Source organism: Ochlerotatus camptorhynchus, unplaced genomic scaffold (genome assembly GCF_037179485.1).
Source record: "Ochlerotatus camptorhynchus isolate MF236.1 unplaced genomic scaffold, CSIRO-AGI_Acam_v1.1 ptg000096l, whole genome shotgun sequence".
Taxonomy (NCBI): domain Eukaryota; kingdom Metazoa; phylum Arthropoda; class Insecta; order Diptera; family Culicidae; genus Ochlerotatus; species Ochlerotatus camptorhynchus.
Window position 1 is genome coordinate 2372039 of NW_027040586.1, and position 27617 is coordinate 2399655.

Below are 27617 nucleotides of genomic sequence, written 5' to 3' on the forward strand. Positions count from 1 at the left end.
TTGTGATAGTGTTAGGTTTTGCCTTATAATGACATGAGCATGAAGTTTACTTTCGAAAAGAAAACCCCTAAAATAATGGTTTAGATTATACTAAATCTGACGAGACACTAAAAACTAGACTAAGATTGTAAATACTCATTTCGCTATATATACGGGACAACGGAGTAAGACTGCCACCGTTTAGATTATTGAAACATTCAACTCATGAACAAAAGTATTCACCTTCTTCTTCTTTTGCTTTATTATAGAGACTTTCGGCCCTTTTTAACTTTATTTTTGAGATTTTTAGCCGTATGTCAGTTCATCTCGTCCATGAATGGTGGGGCCTCAGTAGGAGGACCCCCAACAGAGTAGTTTTTTACAGTGTTTACTTCAACCGAAAATTGGCTCCTGGCTCGATCGTACATTTACACAACATATTAAGAACACAAACATTAAAGTCTGAATAAGACAGAGCTCCACACCGGGGGAACCGGGTGGGCCCCCACCAGGCAGAGAGCCGAAAGGTATTTAAAAAAGACTAATTTTTAAAATACAATGCATCATCCTTTAAAAAGCGCATTACTGCTGCCAGTGTGGATGGATCATCACCCAGCATGTCGCGTATGCTATTAGGTAGCCCGTGGATTTTCCCGCAGGTTCTGATACTGAGAGCATACGCATAGAATGTGCTCGATTGAGGCTAGGGTTCTACAACCGATGCAAGTCCATCGAAATTGGGCGAGATCTTGCTGTGACCGGTCCTCAAACGCAACGCTATCTTCTGATCCCGCTGGTTCAACGGTTCTGTCCACTTCCTCGTTGTCCCTTTTATCCGTCTGATGAAGCGGGAGTGGTTTTGGGCCCACTTCGCGTCCCAAGCTTCCCACACTTTGCTCACGATCCAGCGCTTGACATCGTGTGATGGTACTTCGTTGATATAGTGAGGCGCAGATGGTCCTGCCCCAGCCAGAAAGTCAGCTTCAGAGTTGCCTGGTATTCCGCAGTGCACCAGAATCCAGCAGAATACCGTGATTGGTGGCGCGGACTTCAACGTTGCCTCCTGTACCCAGGGATGAGTCGGGGCCTCGGATGTCAGGGCTTGTATGACGCTGTGCGAATCCGTGAGGACCAGGATCGGTCGGTCCGAGGGCGTTGTAGCAGCGATAAAGATAACAGCAGCTTCAGCAGAGAAGACATAACATTGCGGCGGTAAGCTGAAGCTGGTTGGTGTGATGTTTCCGGCTAGACCGATACCGACCCCGGCCCGAGAGCGAGATCCGTTCGTGTATCGGTGAGTGTGCGTGGGGTATTTTTCTCCTAACATTTCAGCTACAGTCCTTTTCATGGCCACGGAATTGTCTCCGGCTTTGAACCTGTCCTTAATCCGGCTTTTGATTTTCGGTAATGGTGTTTGCCAGCATTTGTCTCCATGCCAGTGGACCCTGCACACTGGGGGGAGATCTTCGTTGGCAGCCGTGCGGAGGAGTCTGTTCCCCTCGTTGAGGAAGAAGATCCCTTGATTTCCGGATGTTTTAGAGATGAAAGCAAAAGCAGTGGCTTTGGTTGCAATAGCTGCGGTTATACGGAAGCGGAAAGCAGGCCAGAGACAATCCGGACGCAGGTGTTATAGACTGGTGCTAACGTAGCTTAAAGCTTATCCGTTGCGATGCCTCGCAACGTGAAAAAGGATGCTGCGGTTGTTCGATCCTCAGTTCGATCTGTGCTGTCGGGAAATGGTCCGAATGAGATTCACTCGGCTGCAGCAATTTTTCTTGACTGCACTGAAATGTTGTTGAGGAATCGGTCAACGAGCACTCCCAGAACTAGGACGGTCTTCTTCAGATCTTCGATTTTGATCGGTGGTCCGCTAATTCTGTGTCGAGCTTTTAGAGGCTGATAATTTGAAGCCTACTGAGCGGATTCACCTGGCGACGGCGGAGACTGCCGCTTGAACTCTCATCCTTGTACGTACTGACATGGGTCCGGTGGTGACGATGAGTGTCGTCGGCGTAGACATACACATATATGATTTTCGGTAGTTAACGGAAGACTCCGTTCATCGCCACGAGGAACAGGGTAACGGCGATAATCGATTCTTGTGGGACACCCGTTTTCTCTGGGAAGAGCCGGGATTTGGTGTTGCCGACTGCGACTCGGAATGAGCGGTTGGACAAGAAGTTCTGGATGAAGTGAACGATGGGTCCGTTAAGACTCCAGTCGGTTAGTTGCTTAAGGACGAGGGGCGTACACGTTCTGTCGAAGGCCTTCGATATGTCGAGCGATACTATCTCGGTGTGCAGACCGCTGTCGTCGCTTGAGAACTTCCCCTAGGGTTGCGAAATAGGTAAACATTCCGAAACCTTGTCGGAAAGCGTGCTGTCGGTGATCAAGGAAATTTCCAGCTTCGAGGTATTGCTTCAGTTTACGATTGACCATACGCTCCAGGACTTTGGCCATACAACATGTTAGCGCTATTGGACGGAACTTGCTGACTTCGCCAGTGGCTACCCCGGCTTTCGGGATGGGAACTACCAAGCTTTCCATCCATACTGCTGGGTACCAGTTGTTAAGCCAGAGCTTGTTGAAGAGGTCTAGCATCCGTAGCTGTCCTAGTAGCCTCTTGAGTAGAGGATATCCGATTTCGTCGAGTCCCGCCGACTTCCCGTTGCTGCAGCGGAGGGCATGCAACGGAGGGTCAATGTCCGTACCCTGCGAGGTTGTCTTTGTCGTTTTTCCGTTTGTCATGTCGTTTAGAAAGCTGGTGTTGGCCAAGTGACGAAATTCATCCGTTGCGGGGCTCTATGTAGGTTGGTAAGAGCCAGTGTCTTTAAGGAAGTCAAAAAATGATGTTTGCCTGTCTGTGTCATTGGATAATGCGTCTCTGATGCTGGCACCGATATCGTATTGGTCTCGGAGGTTTTGATGATTCGTTTCTCCTTTCATTTTGCGTAAGAAAGGGTCTCGTGTCCCATGCCGAAGCGATGATCGTGTTGATCCATATTTTTGAATTACCAATTACACACCATGGGGGTCGCTCTCTGAAGCCCTCTTCTTCTTTTTCAAGTGACGATCCAATCAAAGTGGTATACTTACGCAGTGTAATAACCGAAGACAACATATCAAGAAGACTGGCGATTCTTCCATTTTGTACTGTATTATTTACTTTTGCTCGAGTGCAGCCCTACTATATCTTTCGTTTGGATTCTGGCAGAGTTGCCAGACTTCTTGATTTGATGTCTTCAGTAATAACCATAATTCGGACGAAACAAATGCAGTGATGTTAATAGACATCAACTGACTTTCCAAACAACCAAACGAAAAAATAATAACGCATATGAGCCGGCTTCCAGTTTGATTCCAAAATTACTCTCTCGTATCTCTGGGTAAGTATGGAAATCAGCTCCACGGCAGAAAAATTTTAATGAGAAGGGAAAAATTTCGGCATAAAGCATTCGTTCTAATCTAGTTTTATTTGCATGTCGCAGTGGTATATTGATACTTGTTAGATTGTTACTCTCTCATTGTCATTGATGAAGAAGGTATATGTAAATACGATGTGTAAATCTGTATTATCAACTGGATTCGCCCATTCGTTTTCGTCCCATATCGTCGGTAAAACGGCTTAGTAATAATAAATGTCTACAGCCAAGCTCAGTGCTGTCAAGAGATGTAGAAGCATGTTTGTAGTTGTGAATCGCTTAACACGAATCATTTGGCTAACAATAGGTACGCGGTTTCTGATGCAATCGTTGCGGTCTATAACTTTCAATAACATATGAATATATATATATATATTTTCAAACCCAAAGTGGGAACAAACTCAAATGTACTCAAACGACAACTTTTACTAAAATTTGGAAGAGATTCGCGACTAAATTTAGACTATATCTTATTAAAGAATGCTATTACCAAATTGTTTATTTTCGCTTTAACACAACGCCACAACGCCTTATTACAGTTCAGTGACTAACACTTACTTAGTTAACAGTATTTCATGTAATTCAGAACGGTCTGCTTTGTATAGTAAATAATTTATTAATCGAAACTCGCTCGCACTACTGCACTGTTATCGTAAATGGAATGGTTTTCGGTGAGGAAGGGTTGGTGAATTTACAATAACACTTTGGAAATCAGAAAACTACTGACTTTGTTTGAAATTATCTTTGAGATACACAGTCGATTTCGAATAGATACTAACACAAGATAAATACTGATGGAAATGAGGATAGGATTCTCTGTTGAGTTGCAATTGACTATCTTTTTTTCTTTTCATTCATATCGCTATTATATACACGGGTTTTCGGTTGAGGGTGAATTAAAAGTTAAGCTTTCTAGCTCGACTTGTCAGAACAGACTGCCTGTCTGGTGTATTTTATTATTTAGTCGAGCCCTTCGGCTACCCGGTTCGATCGCTGAGTGACGATCGTTAAGGTGATTCCTTTTAGAGTCCACAAATGGCTACCACGTGGGCTATACATGCACTTCCACTTCGAATGTTAAATTACACACATCTCGGAAATTACTGCTCCATTTCACCTGAAATTGCTACTTCATGTATGCTGCAGTAAAGCAAACGTGGAGTAACAGTTTCATTTTGGTACTTATAGTAGAAGCTGATATGTGTGCTCTTAAAGTTTCGAAGTGGTTACGAGAGTAAGGATCTCACAGTGAAACACCTTAAACGACTACAAATGTCATTGGAATTTTAAATACTTCAGAGCGCGCTAGGGGTGCTCAGGTAAATCACAACAATCGCAAATTAAGAAGACGCTTGAGGCAATTAAAAGTTATCGTACCAAGCCTGAAAACTGTGTGTCGATGCTGTTGTAACACAGCTCGACTGTCCCGTTACCGAGAAGCGAGCGTGTTCACAGCATCGACACGCAGTTTACAGACTTGGTACTCTGATAGTTCAATGGAGATTTGTCTTGTTTCTGTATGTTAGGCTGTATGTACACTCAGAAATATTACTAATCAACAAAGATTGAAATTTTTTTGAAAATAAACTTTATATCATTTGATTTTATTGCTTTCAAATAAACAACCAAGTAAAGAACAATAACAACATTGAAATGACAGTGATCTAAAGACTTTCTACAGATAAACCACCGTTAAACAAGGTATGTATAAACGCACTTTATACTGTCCTATGCATAATGATTGTTTATACTAAGTTCGTATTCTCTCTCTTTATTCTTAGCTTTAGGTCAACCAGGCGAATAGCGATTTAGTGAGGCTTTCATAAACTAATAAGTTAAGATTTTTCTGAGTGTACAGCTGGTGGAGTACCTATCAATATAAAGGTGCTTCGACTGTAACACATCTAGGTACTTGCAGATGCTTAAAGTCAATATCAGACTTAAAGTGACGATAGATACGATAGATGAGGAGATGAAAGTATAGAATTGATACATTCAAAGTGTTTTTTATGTTACTTCATACGCGAAGTTAACGATTTTCAGAGTTGGTTGGAAATGCTAACATGAAGCTTTAGTGTGATGATTTATTAGCTAGAGAATGATCTTTAGAAGAGGGTAGGTGGATAGTTCCGTTAGAGTACGGCAGTATGAAAATTGAATAGAAGTTGAAAATGAGCGAAGGGCCATTAAAGCGACAGTTTACAAGATAGACGCACATTTTTGCCTGTGGACTTGGAGACATACTTCAAGTCCCCGCGTACATCGTACGGGCTAGGCAAAAATGTGCGTCTATCTTGTAAACTGTCGCTTTAATGGCCCTTCGCTCATTTTCAACTTCTATTCAATTTTCATACTGCCGTACTCTAACGGAACTATCCACCTACCCTCTTCTAAAGATCATTCTCTAGCTAATAAATCATCACACTAAAGCTTCATGTTAGCATTTCCAACCAACTCTGAAAATCGTTAACTTCGCGTATGAAGTAACATAAAAAACACTTTGAATGTAACAACTCAAGGCGGGAGTAGCCGTCAACAATGCTGATGATGGTACAGCACGCAACAACCACCCTACTGCTTTCTCTCTGAGATGATCACGTTGGTCATGACGAGAGGAGCAACACAATAGTTGGGTAAAGAAGAACTGCATTATAACACACCATCGACTGGAAATGCTCTCCCAACGTGGGGCTTTAGGTAGTGATGAAAACGTCGCTAGAACTATTCCACAGCCGCAGTCAGTTTATGAGCAACAGGAGGGACGCACATTTTTGCCTGTGGACTTGGAGACATACTTCAAGTCCCCGCGTACATCGTACGGGCTAGGCAAAAATGTGCGTCTATCTTGTAAACTGTCGCTTTAATGGCCCTTCGCTCATTTTCAACTTCTATTCAATTTTCATACTGCCGTACTCTAACGGAACTATCCACCTACCCTCTTCTAAAGATCATTCTCTAGCTAATAAATCATCACACTAAAGCTTCATGTTAGCATTTCCAACCAACTCTGAAAATCGTTAACTTCGCGTATGAAGTAACATAAAAAACACTTTGAATGTAACAACTCAAGGCGGGAGTAGCCGTCAACAATGCTGATGATGGTACAGCACGCAACAACCACCCTACTGCTTTCTCTCTGAGATGATCACGTTGGTCATGACGAGAGGAGCAACACAATAGTTGGGTAAAGAAGAACTGCATTATAACACACCATCGACTGGAAATGCTCTCCCAACGTGGGGCTTTAGGTAGTGATGAAAACGTCGCTAGAACTATTCCACAGCCGCAGTCAGTTTATGAGCAACAGGAGGGACGCACATTTTTGCCTGTGGACTTGGAGACATACTTCAAGTCCCCGCGTACATCGTACGGGCTAGGCAAAAATGTGCGTCTATCTTGTAAACTGTCGCTTTAATGGCCCTTCGCTCATTTTCAACTTCTATTCAATTTTCATACTGCCGTACTCTAACGGAACTATCCACCTACCCTCTTCTAAAGATCATTCTCTAGCTAATAAATCATCACACTAAAGCTTCATGTTAGCATTTCCAACCAACCCCCCCATAGAATTGATAGTTTCGTTATAGTACGGCAGTTTGAAAATTGTATATAGAAAGTAGAAATCGAGTAAAGGACACTTTTGAGGCAGGTACGAATCGGATCGAGCATTCCCTTCACAAAACTCACCTGTTGATGAGGGAGGGGCGGTGAGGGGTGTTTCCCTCCGCCACCGCACTGGCAAAAGGAATGATCGCCGATTCGCTCATGGACCTCTGATGTGCGGAAACGTTTCTATCGATTGTTACACACTCAAGTTGCCATCTGACGCAAGCATCTAGTCGATGGTTTTTGAAATTGCAGCTATTGTTTTTCTCTACCACAGTCTGTGCTTCCGTCATCGTCAACTTAACGATCTCAAGGAGACAAAGGTTTGGGGAGTTGCTGCTACTTATAATCACTATATTCATAGTCTGACAAATATCTCGGGAACCAATTGAGCTGTCAAATAGCGGAACCAATCGAGAAAATCACGACCAACAACAGAAAAGAGCACATTAGTTATTGCGAACAGAACTTCGGAAATCGTTTTCTCGTGATTCAAGGCTTGCCTACGCAAACTAACACTATCTTTGGGTTGGGGAAAGTTTCCCCTGTCCGACGATGCTGGTAATTTGCGTTCGATTGTCGTGGAAATAATAATCAACGTAGTGTTTACAAAAGTTAATACCTTTTCGATTGTTGGTCTACAATATATTGAATTGGTTCCGATTTTTGATAGATCGAAATTCTATCCGCCAGACTATAAATATAGCGACTATACTGCTACTGTACCTTTCAACCAATGACAGCATGATTGATGGTAAACTCCCATCTAGATGTTTGTGGAAGACGTTGAATCAAATCTGGATGAATCATCATCTGTTTGAATTTTTAGTTACCTTTTGAAATTATTGATGGTGTGATGGATATCTACCAGGTGTAGAAGCCGCCTTCCTGGCATTCGATTGCCGTCAATAAATGGCGATCGATGCATGTCGTTAATTGGCACTCGATTTCGGAACAGAGACCGACGTTAAGTAAAAGAATTAGGAAGCAGAATAAAAATAAAAAAGGCTTGCATAACTTTTTTATAAAAGGCCAAATGAAAGTCTAGCTAAGTATCTAAATCAATTATAAACGTGCCGATTAGCTTCCGAATGGAGTTTCATAAACAACAAGTTAATTGTGAGGTCTATGAAAAATACTCGCAAACCTTTAATCTATTGAAAAATAATATTTTCCTAGTCTTCAGCACGCAACACATCCCAAAGAATTACTGACGATTAACCAAAAGTGGCGCTTATCTCTAAACAAAAACGCTATGGGCGGTAAGCGTAGCTTTCGCTCACCCCAGTAAGCCTGGGCTCCATCCCAGCCGAGGTCGTTGGGATTTTTAGAGCCGAAAAAATCTGGCCGCGTCTTAATTTGGAAGGGAAGTAAAATCGTTGATCCCGGCCCTTGTGTTGACGGGTCCGATATGTAGGGACCAGGTGCAGTCGCCTCCTTGGTTAAAACTAGTGATGGACCATAAGGTGAGCCATGATACGTTTCGCAGTTATTCTGACAGCTAAAAAGCTGTGAGTGTGTGAGTAATCAGGTGATGCCGATGCAAGATGTAAATATACACAAAGCTATTTTCAAAGGAAAAGATCTGTCACTTCAACTGTGAACTGTCAAAACTTCTCGGTAAACAAAAAAAAAAACAGCTGACCGCAGCTATCTCATGGAATGCCTTATTAGACCGAAGGTGGGAAAGAACTGAGTAGATCCAGTTTTTCGTTTAGAACTTTTTCATGACCTCGTACTTCATTTTTTTATGATGTCGTAGTGAATTCGGAACTCCCACCAGGACCCATGCACAATCCCTAGAATGGTGAACAGAATCTCCATCCGGAGAAGATCCCACGACCGTTTGCCCTCGATATGGGGAGAAGAGCTCGCACTCTATCGACGAAATGTTAGCTCTACAAGGTGTTAGCATTTCCATTCCAAACCAAATAAGTAACGCCATATAAATGCATACTTTGGACTCCGGAGGACGCTCCGGTCGAATAAAATTCGCCGCCGCACGAAGTTGACTGTCTATAAGACGCTGATTAGACCGGTGGTCCTTTACGGCCACGAGACCGGGACTATGCTCGTGGAGGACCAACGCGCCCTTGGTGTTTTCGAACGGAAGGTGTTGCGTACCATCTACAGTGGAGTGCAGATGGATGACGGAACGTGGAGGAGGCGAATGAACCACGAATTGCACCAGCTGCTGGGAGAACCATCCATCGTCCACATTGCAAAAATTGGGCGACTACGGTGGGCTGGGCACGTCGTAAGAATGCCGCACGACGACCCAGTGAAAATGGTTCTAGAAAGCGACCCAACAGGAACAAGAAGAAGAGGCGCGCAGCGGGCAAGGTGGATCAACCAAGTAGAAGGTGACCTGCGGACCCTTCGCAGACTACGAGGCTGGCGAACTGTGGCCATGGATCGAGTAGAGTGGAGACGACTTCTTCGGACAGCAGAGGACAACAAGGCCTTAGCCTGATTGGTAAGGTAAGTAATATAAATGCATACAAAAAACCGGTCATTGGTGGAATAAAGTTTTCTTAAAAAGCCAAGAAATCTTACTAAATGCTTCTGTAATTCAAGCCAAAAAAAAAACAGGATTTAAATTTGTATAAATGCTCAGAAAACGCTGAGTTTAAAACTTCATTCGTTGCCAGTTTGTATATTATTTAAAGTAGGTATGTAGGTAATTATCGCGAACGATCTCATTTTCTAAATACCATAAGTACAAAGTTTGCATTATCCATAGCAGTTCCCAGTAAAACTGAAAGCCTATGCAGACCGTACCGGTTTTGCAATTCGTTCAATAATTAATATTTGCCCTTAATATTGAATCAGTATGTATTCGAGAATCCCCAAATAACGAATCATACCTATTTACCGTCGTCGTCGTCGTCGTCCAGATCGGTCACAGGGGTTGTCCCTGCTAGAGCAACCGTGGAAGCACTAGTGGAGGATGATGCAATTGAAATTAAACTGGAATCGACAGGCGTAGCGCCTCCTGCGTTTCGATTCTTCTGTAACCGGTAGGGTTGATTGCTAGTGAGGTGGGAAAAATCATTCATCACATCGTTGTAGGTGGAATCTCCACCCAAGTAGTGGCCCCCTTCCTCACCGGGACCGATTTCGTCGTTCAGTTGAGCTAATCTCAACAGTGTCACGATGTCAGCGTCGGTTCTCTCTACAGCTATGTCGATTGGAAGTTTGTTATTCACAGCCTGAATGTCATATTTGGCTTTGTGTTTGAGGAGTAAATATGCCTGGGCAGTGGAACCGTTTTCTGCCGCCAGATGGAGAGCTGTGTATCCGGTCCTATCGGTGGTATTGATGTTGCAACCGTTGATGAGAAGAAATTCACAGGACATAACCGACCCCGAGAGTATCGCAGCATGCAAGGCCGTCCGATCGAGCTCGTCCGGGTTGGTCCAATTTTTGTCCGCCCCAAGTGCCATAGCTTGACACATGACTGGCAAATTATGACCACTGGCTGCTTTGTATAGGAGATAGTTTGGATTTAACTTGTCGAAATCTTCACACTCCATGATTCCGTTATCCTCCTCACCGCTAGTAGATTCCTGGTCCGAATTAAGCAGCAAGAGATGTTCGTCCATCAGATTATGATCATTTTCGATAATAGTTTCTCCAATCAATAAAATGTCGTTGAATTTCTTTGGAATGTTTAGATTAACGTCTTTTTCATCGGCGTCCGGGTCCGTATCGGTGTTTGCGCCACTGGACGTTTCTTCGGCCGCTTCTTCATTTTTCTTCGTCCTGAGCAGCTTGCGATAACTTCTCCGTCTCAGCTTTTTGATACTCCACTTTTCCGGATATTTTGAGCTATCATTGTCCAAACTTTTGAACGATAGAGTAGATGAAGACGTGCTTGTTGGCGTTGGGTCCAGTACCAATCCACCAGTGCTGTCCAGTGCAAGTACAAACTTCCGATCGATATACTTGGCCTTGATCCATGCTTCGCGAACCGATATTTCACAATTATCCGTTGCTCGGTCAAACTTGTTTACTTTTGCCGTATTAGCCTCGTACACCCGATTGATGACGTCATTGCCTAGCTCTATCATGACCCGAAGTATTTCCGGTTCCCATACGTCCAACGTTAGCGAACGGACCTTGCTGTAGTGCACTCCCAGGCTTCGGTGCACTCCCGAACACGCTATGCATAGGGTAATGCCGAGGTTGATTGAAGCCCACTTGGGATCTGTGTTGCCGCAATCACAGCAGCGTGAGTTTCCGGGGATTCTTAGAATTTGGGTCCAGTTACTGTAATGAAATGACAAAACCAATGGCAATTTAACTGTTCCAATATTTGTGATAATCACAGAAAATAATGCTAAAAACTCAAACATCAGATGCTTGCTTGAGGTTATCAAAAAGATGCCAATACTGTATGTGTACTTACATTTTCTTAACGCTTTTTCTCGGTTTGCCTGCTTTTCCGACTCCTGAGGGGCCATCGCCACTGGGGCTACCGGGTGTTCCCTCGTTGGTAGGCGATTGACTGGCAATGCCACGCATATCACTGCTGTACGGACTATGGTACTGGATAGCCGAATCGATTCCTTTCTGTAGCGCCTTAAACCAAGCTTTCAGCATTGCCTCCGAATCCGCTTGCAGGATGTGAGATCTAGAAAAAATAAACCAAACTGATACACAACAGAGCCTTGTATGGGATAGAAATAAATCCTACTTGGTGGGAGAAATAACCTCGAAGCAAAACCGGCGATCAGAATCAGACAGCAGACGCACCGTACACAACCGTAGATCCTCTTCCATGACCGTGGGCAGTTCTTCGCCCATTCGTTTTCTGTAGAATAACTGATTGTCCCGCATGCAAAACCATCGCCTGTTCCAGGTCTTGAACGCGTTGGACGTTCTCTTGAACAGATAGCCTTCCATGTGATTCAACGGTCTGTTGGTGTACGGTTGGGAAGCTCGCTGATCTGAGCTTTCGCCCGCTGAGGAAGCATTCGAAATCAACGATGGAGTACCGGTCGATGAAGAAAGTGACTTCTCCCCGCTGTCCAAAAGCTCGTTCACACAAGTGTGGCGGTTCTGCATCTGCTTATCCAGTACGTTGTATTCCGCTCGCATGTTACTTATTTCTTCGTCGAGAGTTTTGAAAAATCCGCCAAAATCTTCACAGAGATCTGATCCCTGGTGGAAGTAGGTGCTACAGGCTTGAATATAGCTCAGGATGGTTGCTAGAATCTCATGCCGTTTTCGATTCTGTAACATGGTGATATAGTTGACGTAATCCAGAGCGGCATGGTTGTAGCATGATTTCGTGGCAGAGAGTAGATTTTCCGCTTCGACGATGTCTACCGGACGATTCTTGTTGACCTGCGCATTCTTGTAGACGGCTACGTCTAGGTTTTCCGACACTTTCGTGAAAATGTGTTTATAATCTTTCACCTCTTTGACATCCTTTTTCAAAAAGCTCGTCAGGTTTTTCAGCACCGTTCGGCTCGCTTGATCCAGAAGAGTTGTGTGAAATTTGTTCATTTCCTGTAGGCAATGGATCAGCTTGGTTAGAGCACTGGTGGAGGATTTGTCCTCTTGAAAGTGCTTCTGCAGGTCCCACAGAGATGTTGCGAAAGCGCTCTGATTTCTTATGTATTCTTTGCCACTATCGACGGAGAGACTGCACATTTTAATTACTTTTTCTAGCTTTTGCTCCAAGTGATCGATTTCATTTTCTTCCTGTTCAAGGCGTAGCCTGTAATAACAGAAATGCATTTAGTTTTTTTATGGAACGAAAGTAGCATGCAATCAAGGTTAAAAAAAAAAGTAAACTAAAGTGGCATTCGGTCTAATGAATCATCATTCAGAGAACTGAAATACGACATGCAATACAAATGGTATTCGATCAATATTTTGCCTGCCGACCGAGCGATGAGCGATGTGGAACGAACATAAAGGAGCACACAACAGCTCGAAGTCATATGCCCTGCGCCTTCATTCAAAATCAACAATTCGTGCGAGTAGGTTGTGTGTTACGTACACTGGGCGATTCCCTTGGTGGATATCTGGATATTCACACCCCCTTCTGATGAAATTCATTTGACCAATCAATTTGATATGCTCACGGATGATGAGAATGATTCATCATCCGGGCAAAATTTGAATAAACTTTCCCGGCCGAATGCCAAGAAGGAAAAGGTCCCCCCTATTGTGGTAACCACTTCCGATTTCCATGCTCTTTGCAAGGAACTTTTGAACTTTGTCAAATTCAAGTTTTCACTTCAAATTGATCGCCGGGGTTATTACAGTGTATTGGCTGAAACATTGGACGGATTCAAATGTCATCTCCAGTATCTTACTGAGAAGCAACACATTTTTTTCACTTACGACACTAAAGCGGAACGTCTGTTCAAGGTTGTCTTGAATGGTCTACCCAGTGGCGAATCACTGGATCAGATCAAAGATGAATAGACAAATTTGCATGTAGTTAAGCCTGTCCAAGTAATCAAAATGAAATTTAAATTCCGTCCTGGCGATTCACGCAACGGGATTTCTAATGATTTTGATTTTAAATAATTTGAACTATTATTCAAGTCTTGTAAACTAAACAACCATCGAATCCCTATTGCACAAAATTGTATAGTAGGTGGTACATAATTTTCACTCAATTGTACATAATCTTAGAATATAAGCTAGTTAATAAGAAAAGGAAGGACTTACTGTAAACTAATCGTGTATCTTCACACTTTATATCTTAAGTTAGGTAACCTATTTAGTTAGATTTTAGTTAGTTTTAAGTAGTAAACGCCAACAAATTCAATGTATCTAACTTGTGCTATAACAATTATCACTAACTTTCAATAAATTATGATTTTATTTCACCTTTGTACTATTATAGATTTGGGCTACAAAATGGTGAGTTATTTCAGACTACCAGCTGAAACATGGACACAGCTGGTTGGCGTAGCCTGGGCAATGTTGCCAGTCCGGCAATAGCAAAGTGAAGAGGTGCGACGCGAACACTGGCGCGGTAACCATAGTACGGTGATAGAGGAAATGCTTCACCAAACCTGAGCGTCTGCTCACCATGGAGGTGCGGCTCAAAACGGCGTCTGTTCTCCATGTTAGGAGCAGCTGATCACCGTCCTAGTGCCAGCGTGGGACTCTAAACAGAGCTGTGCACGACGGTCCCCCGGCGAGACAGGGGGTTGGGGCAGGCCCAACAAGCCGCCCTAAAAAAAAAAAAAAAAACAAAGTTGCAAATACCGAAGAAAGAAATACGGATCGGAACAATCGGCACAGACCTACGCGACGAAATAAGGACTACGATTGGAAACTCGGAACATGGAACTGCAAATCGCTCGGCTTCCCGGGTTGCGATAGGTTAATCTATGACGAACTTCAACCACGCAACTTCGAAGTCGTAGCACTGCAGGAACTTTGCTGGACGGGACAAAAGGTATGGAAAAGCGGGCATTGAGCGGCTACTTTCTACCAGAGCTGTGGCACCACCAACGAGCTGGGAACCGGCTTTGTAGTGCTGGGTAAGATGCGCCAACGCGTGATTGGTTGGCAGCCGATCAACGCGAGGATGTGCAAGTTGAGGATTAAGGGCCGTTTCTTCAACTACAGCATTATCAACGTGCACTGCCCACACGAAGGGAGACCCGACGACGAGAAAGAAGCGTTCTATGCGCAGCTGGAGCAGGTGTACGACGGCTGTTCGCAACGGGACGTCAAAATCGTCATCGGCGACATGAACGCTCAGGTAGGACGGGAGGCAATGTATAGACCGGCAATCGGGCCAAACAGCCTGCATGCCGTATCGAACGACAACGGCCAACGATGCGTGAACTTTGCAGCCTCCCGGGGTATGGTAGTTCGAAGTACCTTTTTCCCTCGCAAGGATATCCACAAAGCCACCTGGAGATCACCTGACCAACACACAGAAAACCAAATCGATCACGTTCTAATCGACGGGAAATTCTTCTCCGACATTATCAACGTCCGCACGTACCGCAGTGCGAACATAGATTCGGACCACTACCTAGTTGCAGTATGCATGCGCTCAAAACTCTCGACGGTGCATAACACACGTCGAAGTCGAACGCCACGACCCAACATTGAGCAACTACGGGACACCGGAGTTGCCCAGGACTACGCGCAGCAGCTGGAAGTTGCACTACCCACGGAAGAGCAGCTTGGCGCAGCTTCTCTTGAAGATGGCTGGAGGGACATCCGTTCAGCCATAGGTAGTACTGCTGCAGCGGCACTAGGTACTGCAATTCCGGACCGAAGAAATGACTGGTTTGACGGCGAATGCAAACTGTTAGTAGAGGAGAAGAATGCAGCACGGGCGAGAATGCTGCAACACCGGCCCCTGATCTTCAAGAAGTTGAGGAGGAGATCGGTCGGCTGAAGAACAACAAAGCAACTGGTGTAGATCAACTACCAAGTGAACTATTGAAATACGGTGGTGAACCACTGGCTAGAGCGCTGCACTGGGTAATTGCCAAGATTTGGGAGGAGGAGATATTACCGGAGGAGTGGATGGAAGGTGTCGTATGCCCAATCTACAAAAAGGGCGACAAGTTGGATTGCTGCAAATACCGCGCGACCACACTGCTGAGCGCCGTCTACAAGGTACTCTCCCAAATTCTATGCCGCCGTCTGTCACCATATGCAAGAGAGTTCGTGGGGCAGTACCAGGCGGGATTTATGGGTGCCCGCGCTACCACGGACCAAATTTTCGCGATTCGGCAGGTTCTGCAGAAATGCCGCGAATACAACGTGCCCACACATCATTTGTTCATCGATTTCAAATCCACATACGACACAATCGATCGAGATCAGCTATGGCAGATTATGCACGAGTACGGATTTCCGGATAAACTGACGCGATTGGTCAAGGCGACGATGGATCGAGTGATGTGCGTTGTTCGAGTATCGGGGACACTCTCGAGTCCCTTTGAATCTCGAAGGGGGTTACGGCAGGGTGATGGACTTTCATGTCTGCTGTTCAACATCGCGTTAGAAGGTGTGATCAGAAGAGCTGGGATAGACACGAGTGGCACGATATTCAGGAAGTCCATCCAGCTCCTTGGTTTCGCCGATGACATTGACATCATGGCACGGAACTTTGAATGATGGCGGAAACGTACATCAGACTGAAGGCTGAAGCTAGACGGATTGGACTTGCCATCAACGCATCAAAGACAAAATACATGAAAGCAAGAGGTTCTAGGGAAGACAATGTTAGCCTTCCACCCCGAGTTCAGATTGACGGTGACGAAATCGAGGTGGTCGATGAGTTCGTGTATTTGGGCTCACTGGTGACCGCCGAAAATGATACCAGCAGAGAAATTCAAAGACGCATTATGGCAGGGAATCGTGCCTACTATGGACTCCGGAGGACGCTCCGGTCGAATAAAATTCGCCGCCGCACGAAGTTGACTGTCTACAAGACGCTGATTAGACCGGTGGTCCTTTACGGCCACGAGACCTGGACTATGCTCGTGGAGGACCAACGCGCCCTTGGTGTTTTCGAACGGAAGGTGTTGCGTACCATCTACGGTGGAGTGCAGATGGATGACGGAACGTGGAGGAGGCGAATGAACCACGAATTGCACCAGCTGCTGGGAGAACCATCCATCGTCCACATTGCAAAAATTGGGCGACTACGGTGGGCTGGGCACGTCGTAAGAATGCCGCACGACGACCCAGTGAAAATGGTTCTAGAAAGCGACCCAACAGGAACAAGAAGAAGAGGCGCGCAGCGGGCAAGGTGGATCGACCAAGTAGAAGGCGACCTGCGGACCCTTCGCAGACTACGAGGCTGGCGAACTGTGGCCATGGATCGAGTAGAGAGGAGACGACTTCTTCGGACAGCAGAGGACAACAAGGCCTTAGCCTGATTGGTAAGGTAAGTAACTATTATAGAGGAATTACAATTTTTTTAATAAAACCACGCTACCACGTTCGGTGAATAATATTTTTTTTTTGTTTCGATTACGGTCTTACGTATGCGCTTTCTTCCCAAGTAACCAAGAAGCCCGCTAATTCGCCTTTTTACAATATAAGGCTGATACACGGCTAACATAGGGCATGATAAGCTTTACACACTAATCGAGTCAGTACGGTTTTACTGAGTTTTTGAATTGCGGAACTGTTCGGTAAAAGTTTAAAAATCTGTGGAAAATTTATTAATGAGTAAATTTGTTCTGAACTTGTACATACTTAGTTCTGTTAACCCCATTTAATGATAGAAAATAAAGTTGGTCGTTTTCATTGATTCCTTACGGATAACGGTCATTTGAATTTTTACCGACTTTTTCAGCAATTCAAAAACCCAGTAAAAAAATACTGACTCCTGTAAAAAAATCTTAGTGTGTATATTAGCCGCATATTAGCCTTATATTGCAAAAAGGTGAACTTGGGTTGTTCATGCTGCTCCGAGTTGCCTCTGGTACGGATCGCTCGTTGAGCCTAGTGGTGGTCATCGGAACACACCCCGGCCCGTGATCCTGGTGCAGCGTTCACCTCTGGAACAGTGTCACCATCGCTGATCTCCATCATAGAGAGCTTCGCAACAACCCGCTTCAATACACCACTGTTGGTTCGAACCAACGCTTGTCGAACTCTTCCATCACCGGCTACTATTGGCTGCTCCACAATTCAGCGTATCCAGCACTTTCGTTTGTCTCCGTCGACTATGTAGACTAGATCGCCTTCAACCTTCAGATTTTTGGCCTCTCCGAACCACTTGTTTCGTTGACTAATCGACGGCACGTATTCCTTTATCCACCTGTTTCACATCTCGTTGGCTAACTGCTGCGATCTCTTGAACGAGTCCCGTAGAGCTTCCGCTGGGTTTACCGGAGGTAGCACCGATTGTGGTTCATTCGGTGAACTGCCCCGAAGAAAATGGTTAGGTCTAAGTGTTTCCGCATTATCAGTTCCTTGGCTCAAGTACGTAAGCGGCCGATAATTTATAATGTCTTCAGCTTCAGCGATCGAGATGAGCAGGATTTTGTCAGTAAAACGCCTTCCTTCATCAATCGCTACCAGTACTTCCTTCACGGACCTCACACGTCTTTCCCAAACTCCCCCCATGTGGGGAGAGGCAAGTGGATTGAACGTCCACTTTGTTCGAGCTGACGGGAACTCATCGGCGCATTCTTGATCTATGCTGTGAATATTGTCCACTATCTCCTTGCTTGAACCTCTTACATTTGTTACGTTGTACGAAAAAAATTCCTTCGGTAGACCACGTCGACCAACGAATCGGCGAATTGCCATCAAACAAGACTGCGTAGTTAACGAATGAGCGACCTCGAGATGAATTGATCTGACGACCAAACATATGAATAAAACTATCCCCCTCTTCTCACTGTGACGGCCAACTGTGACTACAAACGGCCTAAGATAATCCACGCCCACGTAGCTAAAGGGTCTTAAAAATGGAGTTAGTCTTTGTACCGGTAGTGCCGCCATTCTAGGGATTTGTGGACGGTTTTTTTTTTATCCTGCACCATAGACAGTCACTAGCTACCCTGGTAATTACTGCTCCTACCGCCTGTATGAAGAACCTTTGCCGCAACTCATTCTTCACTGTCTCTCGATATCCATGACCGAATCGTTCTTGATAGTGTTAAACGATATTCATTGTAACTGCATGTTGTTTCGGCAGCACTATGGGAAAACGAAGGGCGAACGATAGGAACGCAGAATTCCGTCTTCATCGATGAAAGGTGCCGGCCTGTATAGAAAGCTCGATTTTTCGATCTGCAATCTATGCTCCGCGGTCACATTCGTATTCTTTGTTAATACTTTGACCTATTCACCGAACGATTCAGCTTGCGCCATCTTGATTAAGCTTCGTTCCACCTTCTCGTACTCAACCTGCTTCAATGGCATTCGTTGCACTGGAAAGTTTCTGGGTTTGATGATCTTCGCTTGCTTATTCGTAGCCTTTAGTGTTTCGATCGGCAAACCGTTCATCTTTGCACGACAGTTGGATTTAAATCTGAAGACAGTAGCTATCGTGCGAACCACAACGGTCCACTTAGAGATGCGGAGAACTTCGATAGAGAATAGATAACTTCCTCATCTCGGTATAGAAACTCGGGTCCTGTAAACCACTGACTGTCCGAGTTCAACTCGGGATCACTGGTCCACTTCGTTAATTGGTCTGCTACGTTTAGCCTTGTAGGGACCCAGCGCCACTCACATAGCTTGGTAAGCGTAAGGATGTCCCCGATGCGTAATCCGACGAACTCCTTGTACCTTCGCAATTCGGAAGTAATCCAGGACAATACGGTTGTAGAGTCAGTCCAGAAAAACTGTTGTCTAATCTGGAATGAATGATTGGTTGGCACCGTTTTTGCTAAGCGCGCTCCTAATACTGCAGCTTGTAGTTCAAGGCGTTCAAGGCTTCAATGGGGCCACTTTTACACGGTTCGTCACCAATGCGCATTGTATGTTTCTGTTGACTATCGCCCGAAAATACGCTGCGCATCCGTATGACCCTTGCTGGCGTCTGTAACGATGTGAAGTTGAAGATCTTCGATGTCCGTATAACTTTGGCAGCACTTAGGTCCATCGAATCCACTTCTCAAACGATTAATCGTCGATGCGATCATCCCACCCGCAGCCGGTTCTCCACACATCTTGTATTAACATCCACCCGTACACCGTAAATGGTGACAGCAAACCAAGACGGTCGAACATTGACATCACCAAGCTCAACACAATCGTTTTGGAGGGTCTGCCAATCCCTTGTAGCATAGATTGATATTCGTCACGAGTTGCCGTAGAGAAAGAAAGGACATCGTCCTTTGGGTCCCACACAATTCCAAGGACGCGTTCTGTCAGTATCTCCTTATCTTGATGAAAATGTACAGCAGACGTCGCCGAGTGTTCCCTTATTGCTTCCAAGAATCTTGGGGAATTAGACACCCAACTTCTGATGTGGAAACCTCCACGAGAATGGAATAGTTTTACTTCAGTAGCAATCTTGATTGCTTCTTCCACTGAATCTACACTATAGTAGTAATCATCTACGTAGTGTTTCTTAATCAATGCGGCTGAAGCTTTTGGAAATTCGGGCTCGAACTGCCCCGCGTTCAAATTTTAAATGAATTGTGCGGAGCATGGGGAGCACGAATTTCCAAAAGCTTTGATAGAGATCGTGAGTTGAGCCTAGTGGTGGTAATCGGAACAACAGTCAGTCGGGTGACGAGACTACAATTATCGATAATTTTGCCTTCGTCCGATCACCGATTGCAACCATGACGATGGACGACTTTCAGCGGGCTGCCGACAAGAAGGGCGATACTCACTAGTGGATCAGGTGGGATGGATCACGGAGGACTTAACTTAGCGAATCGGATCAAATAAAGGGCGTCCACGATGAAATTGCCACACTATGAAATTGCTCTAACTTTTTAACCGTTGGGTAGAATTTAATGAAAATTTGGATGGATTTAGTTCATAGTGCATTATTTACATCCTGCAAGTTTTAAAGTCCTGTGATCAAAACTCGCGGAAATGGAGTCGAAAGAACAGCTCGCCGGCGCCGGTGGTGTAGTGGTAAGCGTGACTGCTTTCTAACACCCCAATGGGTCTGGGTTCAATCCCAGCCGAGGTCGGTGGGATTTTTCTGAGGCATAAAAATCTCTGGTCACGTCTTCCTTCGGAAGGGAAGTAAAGCCGTTGGTCCCGGCCCATGTATGGTTGTGAATGGGTGCGATATCCTACGCAGGTGTGGAAGCTGCCTTCCTGCACATTCGGTTGCCGTCAATGGATGGCAATCGATGTCCGTCGGTGATTGGCACTAGATTGCGGAACAGAGACCGACGTTAAATAAAGGAAAAGGAGAAGAGAGAGAGAGAGAGAGAGAAAGAACAGCTCGTGCGTGATAAAATCTTGCGCATTCATCACGAGAACAAGGATCTCTCGCATCGTTCCATCGCTAAAACGTTGGGAATCGCGAATTCCACGGTGTCGCGAGTGATTAAGCGGTTCGAGGAACGGTTGACCACCGATCGGAAGCCCAGAAGTGAAGGAAAAAGTATTCCGTACAACACCAAACATCACAACCGCGTAGTTGGGGCCTTCAACCGAAATCCGAACGCCTCCGTTAGGGATGTGGCTAAGAAGCTGCACCTAAGCCGAAGTTTTGTCCAGAAGGCCAAAACTAAGGCTGGGCTTCGAACGTTCAAGATACAAAAGGCCCCTAATCGCGACGAGAAGCAGAACAAGTCCGCCAAAACCCGTGCCAGGAAGTTGTATCTCAACATGCTGACGAAAGTTGAATGCTGCATCATGGACGACGAAACATATGTGAAGGCCGACTTCAAATAGATCCCCGGCAACCTGTTTTTCACGGCCAAGGATAAGTTCAGCGTTCCGGAGCATGTCCGCACTCAGAAGATGTCCAAATTTGCGAAGAAATTCCTGGTTTGGCAAGCCATCTGCACGTGCGGGAAGCGGAGTGCACCTTTCGTGACCCAGGACACGATGAACGGACAGGTGTACATAAAAGAGTGCCTCCAGAAGCGGCTGCTTCCTCTCCTGAAGGCCCACAACGTCCCAACAATCGTCTGGCCGGATTTGGCCTCATGCCACTACTCCAAGGACGTGCTGAAGTGGTATGCGGACAATAAGGTCAATTTCGTGCCGAAAATGTTCAACCCTCCCAACACTCCAGAGCTCCGCCCCATCGAGAAGTACTGGGCGATTATGAAGCAGCACCTTCTTAAACGACCTAAGGTAGTGAAGACAGTCGAGGAACTGAAGAAAGTATGGGTTTACATGCAAAAAACGGTTGATTCACAGGTTGTGCAGAATCTTATGGCCGGGGTTAAGGCCAAGGTGCGGGCATTTGCGTATGGACTGTAAATAAAATACGAGTAAATGGTAAAATGAAGTTTAATAGTTATTTCTCAATCCCTGAAAATTTGATGGCAATCGGATGAAAACTCGAATTTTGCGAATCAATTTTGTGTATGGCAATTTCATCGTGGACACCCTTTAAGAACCGATCTGCCTTCAGTTTGAAACCAAACAAAAGAACCAATCTGGAGTTGTGTTCTAGTAAAGGGAGTCTACCGCAACTGCGTTTCTACTTGTCCTTCTCCTTGAAGCGGTTGGACAACTGGCATCCAGATGATTCTTCAGTAAGAGGAGGACACAGTGTCGAGATGTTGGACAATGGTTTCATGAATAAATTATAATTTAATTTAATGCTAGGGGAAATGGCTCTAATGTTGGCCTATGGATCTAAGATTGGGCCCATCGCTAAAAATCTACTATTTATCAATTTTATCTAGGTGAACGCGTCATTGGGACGGTACTAATGGATATTTTTGGTTGCTATTGAAAATTTAGTCGATTGCTGAATTTATGCATGGGCCCAAATTAGGGGCATTTAGGCCGACATTACATCCATTTCCCCTATTTATATTTTATCGCAATAAACCTAAAATTTGCACATTTATATTTGTTTACAATTTAAGCAAACGAAAATAAGTCGATGGGAGCTCTAACACCGACGAACCGACGTGGCAGCTCATAGAAGCTACATTCAAATTCTTGCTCAAGACGCCGTATCTAAAATACGTTAAACACTACCGCCATCTACTCATCCGATCGCGTCATATCGTGAGCAAGGACACGAACACACGTTAAAGTTATAGACCTTTTTGACGTTTAATCGTCTTTCTCTATCTTGCACACAGGGATGAATTGATGGTTTGTTTTCCCACTAATCTGTTTCCCTCTTGCTTGCACTCCTTCAATTTAAATGGTCCATTAGTGTGCGCCGATTAAACGTCAAAAAGCTCTATATTGACTTGGTTTACGTCTCGCCTCTTTTGGCAGAACTGATCGTCCGTTTGAAAGATCTGATTGCCCGTTTGAGAAATCGAATCACTCATTTGACAAATCGAATTGTGGACAAACGAAATGCTCCAGTGGCATGTCGGTTCGTCGGTGGCTCTAATACATTTGGCCCAATAAAACCCTATTAAACATCATTCAGATGCTCGCACTTTATACATTTGAGTGCATTAACCAATTTTATACTAAGTTTGCATTCGCTCTCTTTATACCAAGCTATGCATTTTTATACTATTTACACTTGAATATTTTTTTAGTGTACCTACGCGAAAGCCGATTTAAAAAATCAACGGTCGTGTGACATCTTCTAGAAGCTGAAATCTTTCCGAGTGAATGCAACATTATAAAGGCGCAAGAAATTAATGCTTGGAAAAATCTTTCCTAAATCAGGGCCTAAATGCACCGCCAGGACTCCAGAAGTACTGATACTGAAACGTTCCTGCCTAATGTGATAACGATTCTCAACGAATGTGGTTGGTAATTATGGGAAAGAGGAAAGATTTAAATTTTACTAAGCTCAATTGAAGGTTACATTTTATACCATATACTACTTATCTGAAATATACTGATAACAAACATTCATGCGAGCGTTCCATGTTATGACCATTTTCTTTAGTGACAGTTACTCTCGCCTCACACGGTAGGGCGAATTGCCCCACTGCCTTCTAACCACTACTTCAGGCCCATTAAGCACTCCTCGCCTACTTAGTATTTATTGTTTGAATTACGATCGAAATTGAGTGCTTTCTCTTATAATATCACCTTAATTTGGGTCCCATCTCATTGCTCTATTCCGGGTAATGAGAAAGCGGACTCGCTGGCTAAGGTAGGCGCTATGGAAGACGATACCTATGAGCGTCAAATCGCCTGTAACGATTTTTTCTCTATTGCTCGTCAGCAAGTGATCGTCAACTGGCAATTATAGTGATTTGGAAAGATAGTTACATTCTATTCTCCCACTGGTGTCGAACAAACCTATATATACTGAACCAAAGGTTTGAACTTAAGCGGCGCCGGTGGTGTAGTAGTAAGCGTGATTACCTCTCACCCCAACAGGCCTGGGTTCAATACCAGTCGGCGCCACCGGGATGTTCTGAGGCATAACGTCTCTGATGACGCCTAGGGAGGGAAGCAAAGCCGTTGGTCCCGGTTCATGAGTTTGATGGGTCGATATGTAGGGTCCAGGTGTGGGAGCTGCCTTCCTGTCGTCGGTAGCATTGGTGCTCAGCACGGAAAACAAGACCGACGGAAAACAAATCAAGGAAAAAAAAGGGGTGTACATGGGTCGCGACTTTTTTATACGCGTTATGTCAAGGCTTATGTCCAATCACTGTTCGAAAGACCTTCGCGACGGTTATCACGAAATCGGGCATTTTGTTTGGTCAAGTATGCAATTGTTATCTCTAACTTCGGACAAGCTCGCGTTCCATTATAATTAGTTTTAAGAAAACTTTGTTAAACAAAAATTGAACTTCGGCTCCATAAAGCTAATGGGAATGAACCTTCCCAAAAAAAAATGTTATAAATGTAATTTGCTTAACGACGTGTTCGGGTATCATCCAAACCATTTGTGGAATAGTTCAATCATTTGGGTTATCGTTCGTTAATGTTATTTTTATTAGGGTTGGCAATACACGAATTATGTATCCAGCTTTCCATGCTCGGTAATGGCGGCCTGTTTGTATGAATAAATGTATCCTTCACTGTGGTTTTTGACACTATTCTTTTAAAAAATTAGCTTTTCAATAAATCACCAAAAAGGAATACCATACATTGATTCATGATGAGATAGGATTGAAATGTGTTCATTTTCAAGATATATTGAGGGTGACACTCTTCCCCGGTTGACCTTCTTGCCCCTAGTTCCCCTAGGGGTGACATTGGGCTAAAACATCAGATTAATTATTGTTCGTTCCCTACCTTACAACATTAGCAAGCAAAACAAATTTTAATCATAAGAATATATTCATCAATGATATATTCACGACTTTCATGGAAATGGTTGATTGAAATTAATATCTAATTTTATTAAAATTAAATAAAAAATAGACCAATCCTAAACCTTATATAACATTGGGCAAAAACATAAATTCGGTTAAAATATTTTAAAATATCTAGATGTAACGTAGCTATTAGGAGTACACTTGGTTATGATCACAATGTATTTCGTATGTACCGTGGACCCCCGCTAATCTGACCGTTTTTAATCTGAACACTTTTTAATTTGAACCCCGTTAATTTGCATGCCGTGCAAACTCAAAAATTGCTCAAACGTCATACAGTATATGGAATTGAGGAAAGCGAAATGGAACATTGCGAAACGGAACTCTGAATAAAAAAAACAGCAAATGAGTTTACCAGAAACATGCATTTCTGATGCTGATAGGGTTACTAGAAGTGCAAATTAAAAATGAACCCCGTTAATATCTATGAAGTGCCAGATTAGCGGGGGTCGACGGTATATTTAAAGATCGCGTGTTACCCTCGTCTATCCACATCAAAGTGTGTTCAAACTTTTGTTTACCTATGGACATTTTTGAAAACGTGTTTCTACTATTTATGGCATATAACTTTACAGCACTATTTAAATAAAACAAATGATTAATGTTATTTACACCTTACTCCAGGAGTTCAAGAAAAAATATTCTAGTCATTATTTTCTGTATATTCAAAATATGTTACCCCGTCTTACGGCATACAAAATAAAGCACCTGGCATACTCTTTCATGAGTTCTAAATTCCTAAAATTCAGAAATGTTTACCTTGCATATTCAATTAAACTATTGATATCAATGTGCTTATTATAAAATGTATTATTGATATTTAATAGTCATTCTAGAAACTTATTCAGGGACATGGCAAGGTTATTAAATATTTACCCAAGACATTAACATTAGTGCCTGTTGGTTGGGCCCACAGTTGATGACGCTGTCAGTCGAACATGATAATTATCCAAAAACAAAGAACCAAAGGGAACGACGTAGGTACTCACCTAAACTTTGGAGAATCCTTCAAGCACTCGCTGAAATCAATTTTACACGTCATGATGGGGGAGTTTTCTTTGCGAGATATCATCCAACTGGGCTTCTCTAGTTCCGACTCGAAAGCATATTTAGCTAAACCGACATGTAAAACAGGAACAACCTAGCAGCTACAGCCTAATCTTGTTGCTTTCCGTGTATTCTGTACACAGCAGCTGCAGTTGGAACTAATAATTGCGATGACGAACGCAAATGGGCACGGCTCGGTCACGTACGAAAAAGGTTTCCCTAAAAAAAACAGATCCTGCTCCACTCTGGACACTACGAATGTGACATTGAAACGATTTCACTGCACTTGTACTAGCAATAACGTAACGTAATCCGTGAAATAATGCGATAAACAGGGAGTAAACTGCAAAAAACTTTCACTGCTTGCGCATCCAACTCCGAAACAAAAATGCTCTGCGCCTGATGATGTATGTATCGAAATTTTACGTTTAGGTATGTAAGCTGTCAAAAGCTATGTTTTATGAATGAGTCATGCAAGAATGAATAAAAATCAGCACTGATGTTGTGTGTTTACTTTTGAATGAATTCAGCATAAGGAATTCATTCGCGGCTGACTACATTTGCCTCATCTACCAGAAAGAGGTGCGGTAGGATTTCTCGATGAATATTTCAACAGGATCTATTTAGACGTCCCAGAACAGGATCTATGTACTTTGATCGATTCTCTTAATCGACTTTCACTGCTATAAAAACAAATTTCACGCTATTTTTGCAATATATAGGTTGATAAAGGAGATTCCCATCTAGTATCCAAAACAAAAAAAATCAACAGTTCAGTGCCAACATTTCAAAGGGGCGTAATTGCTTTTGTAAACAATTACAATTGTAAATTTCTCGCGAATGAAATCTTACCTCTTCAAGATAACAATGCTAGCTGGTAGAGGAAACATTCCTCTACCTACTGGTGTCATTATTTTGGTTCTGTGACACTACCCCGAATGTCACTACCCCGAATGCCACTACCCCGAACGCCGTTACCCCGAACGGTACACTACCCCGAACGCCGTTACCCCGAATAGTACACAACCCCGAATGCCCATTACCCCGAATCCATTTCCAAAAGCTGTAAGCTGTATTTTTGTTTATTATAGTCACTCCTGGAATCTTCCTTCGCATATATAAAAAGAAGAGAAAAACTTCTTAATGGGTCAAGGGGTTTTAGGAGACCTTAATGGATCAAAGGGTTTTCCCTTGTTTGAAAATATAAGAAAAGGAAATAATTAATTCTTTGGATATACGATAAAGAAGGGAATATTTCCTTCTTTGCATATGGTTAAAAGAGAACATCATTAATTCGTTAAATGTATGATAAAGAAGGGAATATTCCCTTCTTTGGAAATATAACAAAAGGAAATAATAAATTCTTTGGATATACGATAAAGAAGGAAATATTCCCTTCTTTGAATATATAACAATATAAAATGACAAAAAAAAGTGATAAATTACTAATTTCATCATCTTTTCTGGGGAATGGTACATTCTGGGGAATGGTTTTCTGGGGAATGTTATAGAATCGGTGTAACTGGTATTATTAGCAGTAAAAACAAGCAGATTTTTTTCCAAAGGCATTATAATCCTTCACACAGCGATCTGAGTGTATGAGATTCACATGTTCTGCATTGAAGTTTCCCTCTTTACACAGCAAAAAAAAATGTAATATCGATCAACGTAATTCAAGCTGATGTAT

The 27617-nt window shown here is 43.7% G+C and overlaps 1 protein-coding gene across 1 annotated transcript; it reads right to left on the minus strand.

Moving 5' to 3' along the window:
* Positions 1-9482: 9482 nt before the first annotated feature.
* CenB1A (Centaurin beta 1A) lies at positions 9483-26348 on the minus strand. The gene is made up of 4 exons (XM_065218967.1): positions 25873-26348; positions 11707-12735; positions 11419-11643; positions 9483-11279 (listed from the first exon to the last, which is right to left on the minus strand). Exons 1-4 carry the CDS (start codon positions 25953-25955, stop codon positions 9875-9877), a joined length of 2742 nt encoding a protein of 913 aa, XP_065075039.1. The 5' UTR covers positions 25956-26348; the 3' UTR covers positions 9483-9874.
* Between the last annotated feature and the right edge of the window lie 1269 nt (positions 26349-27617).

What these genes read in the sequence shown, in the direction of transcription:
- CenB1A (XM_065218967.1), bottom strand. Translation starts at nt 25,955, where the DNA reads ATGATATCTCGCAAAGAAAACTCCCCCATCATGACGTGTAAAATTGAT. An exon ending in AAGGATTCTCCAAAGTTTAG is followed by an intron (nt 12,736 to 25,872) that starts GTGAGTACCTAC and finishes CTGTTATTACAG; the next exon opens with GCTACGCCTTGAACAGGAAG. An exon ending in GAGGTTATTTCTCCCACCAA is followed by an intron (nt 11,644 to 11,706) that starts GTAGGATTTATT and finishes TATTTTTTCTAG; the next exon opens with ATCTCACATCCTGCAAGCGG.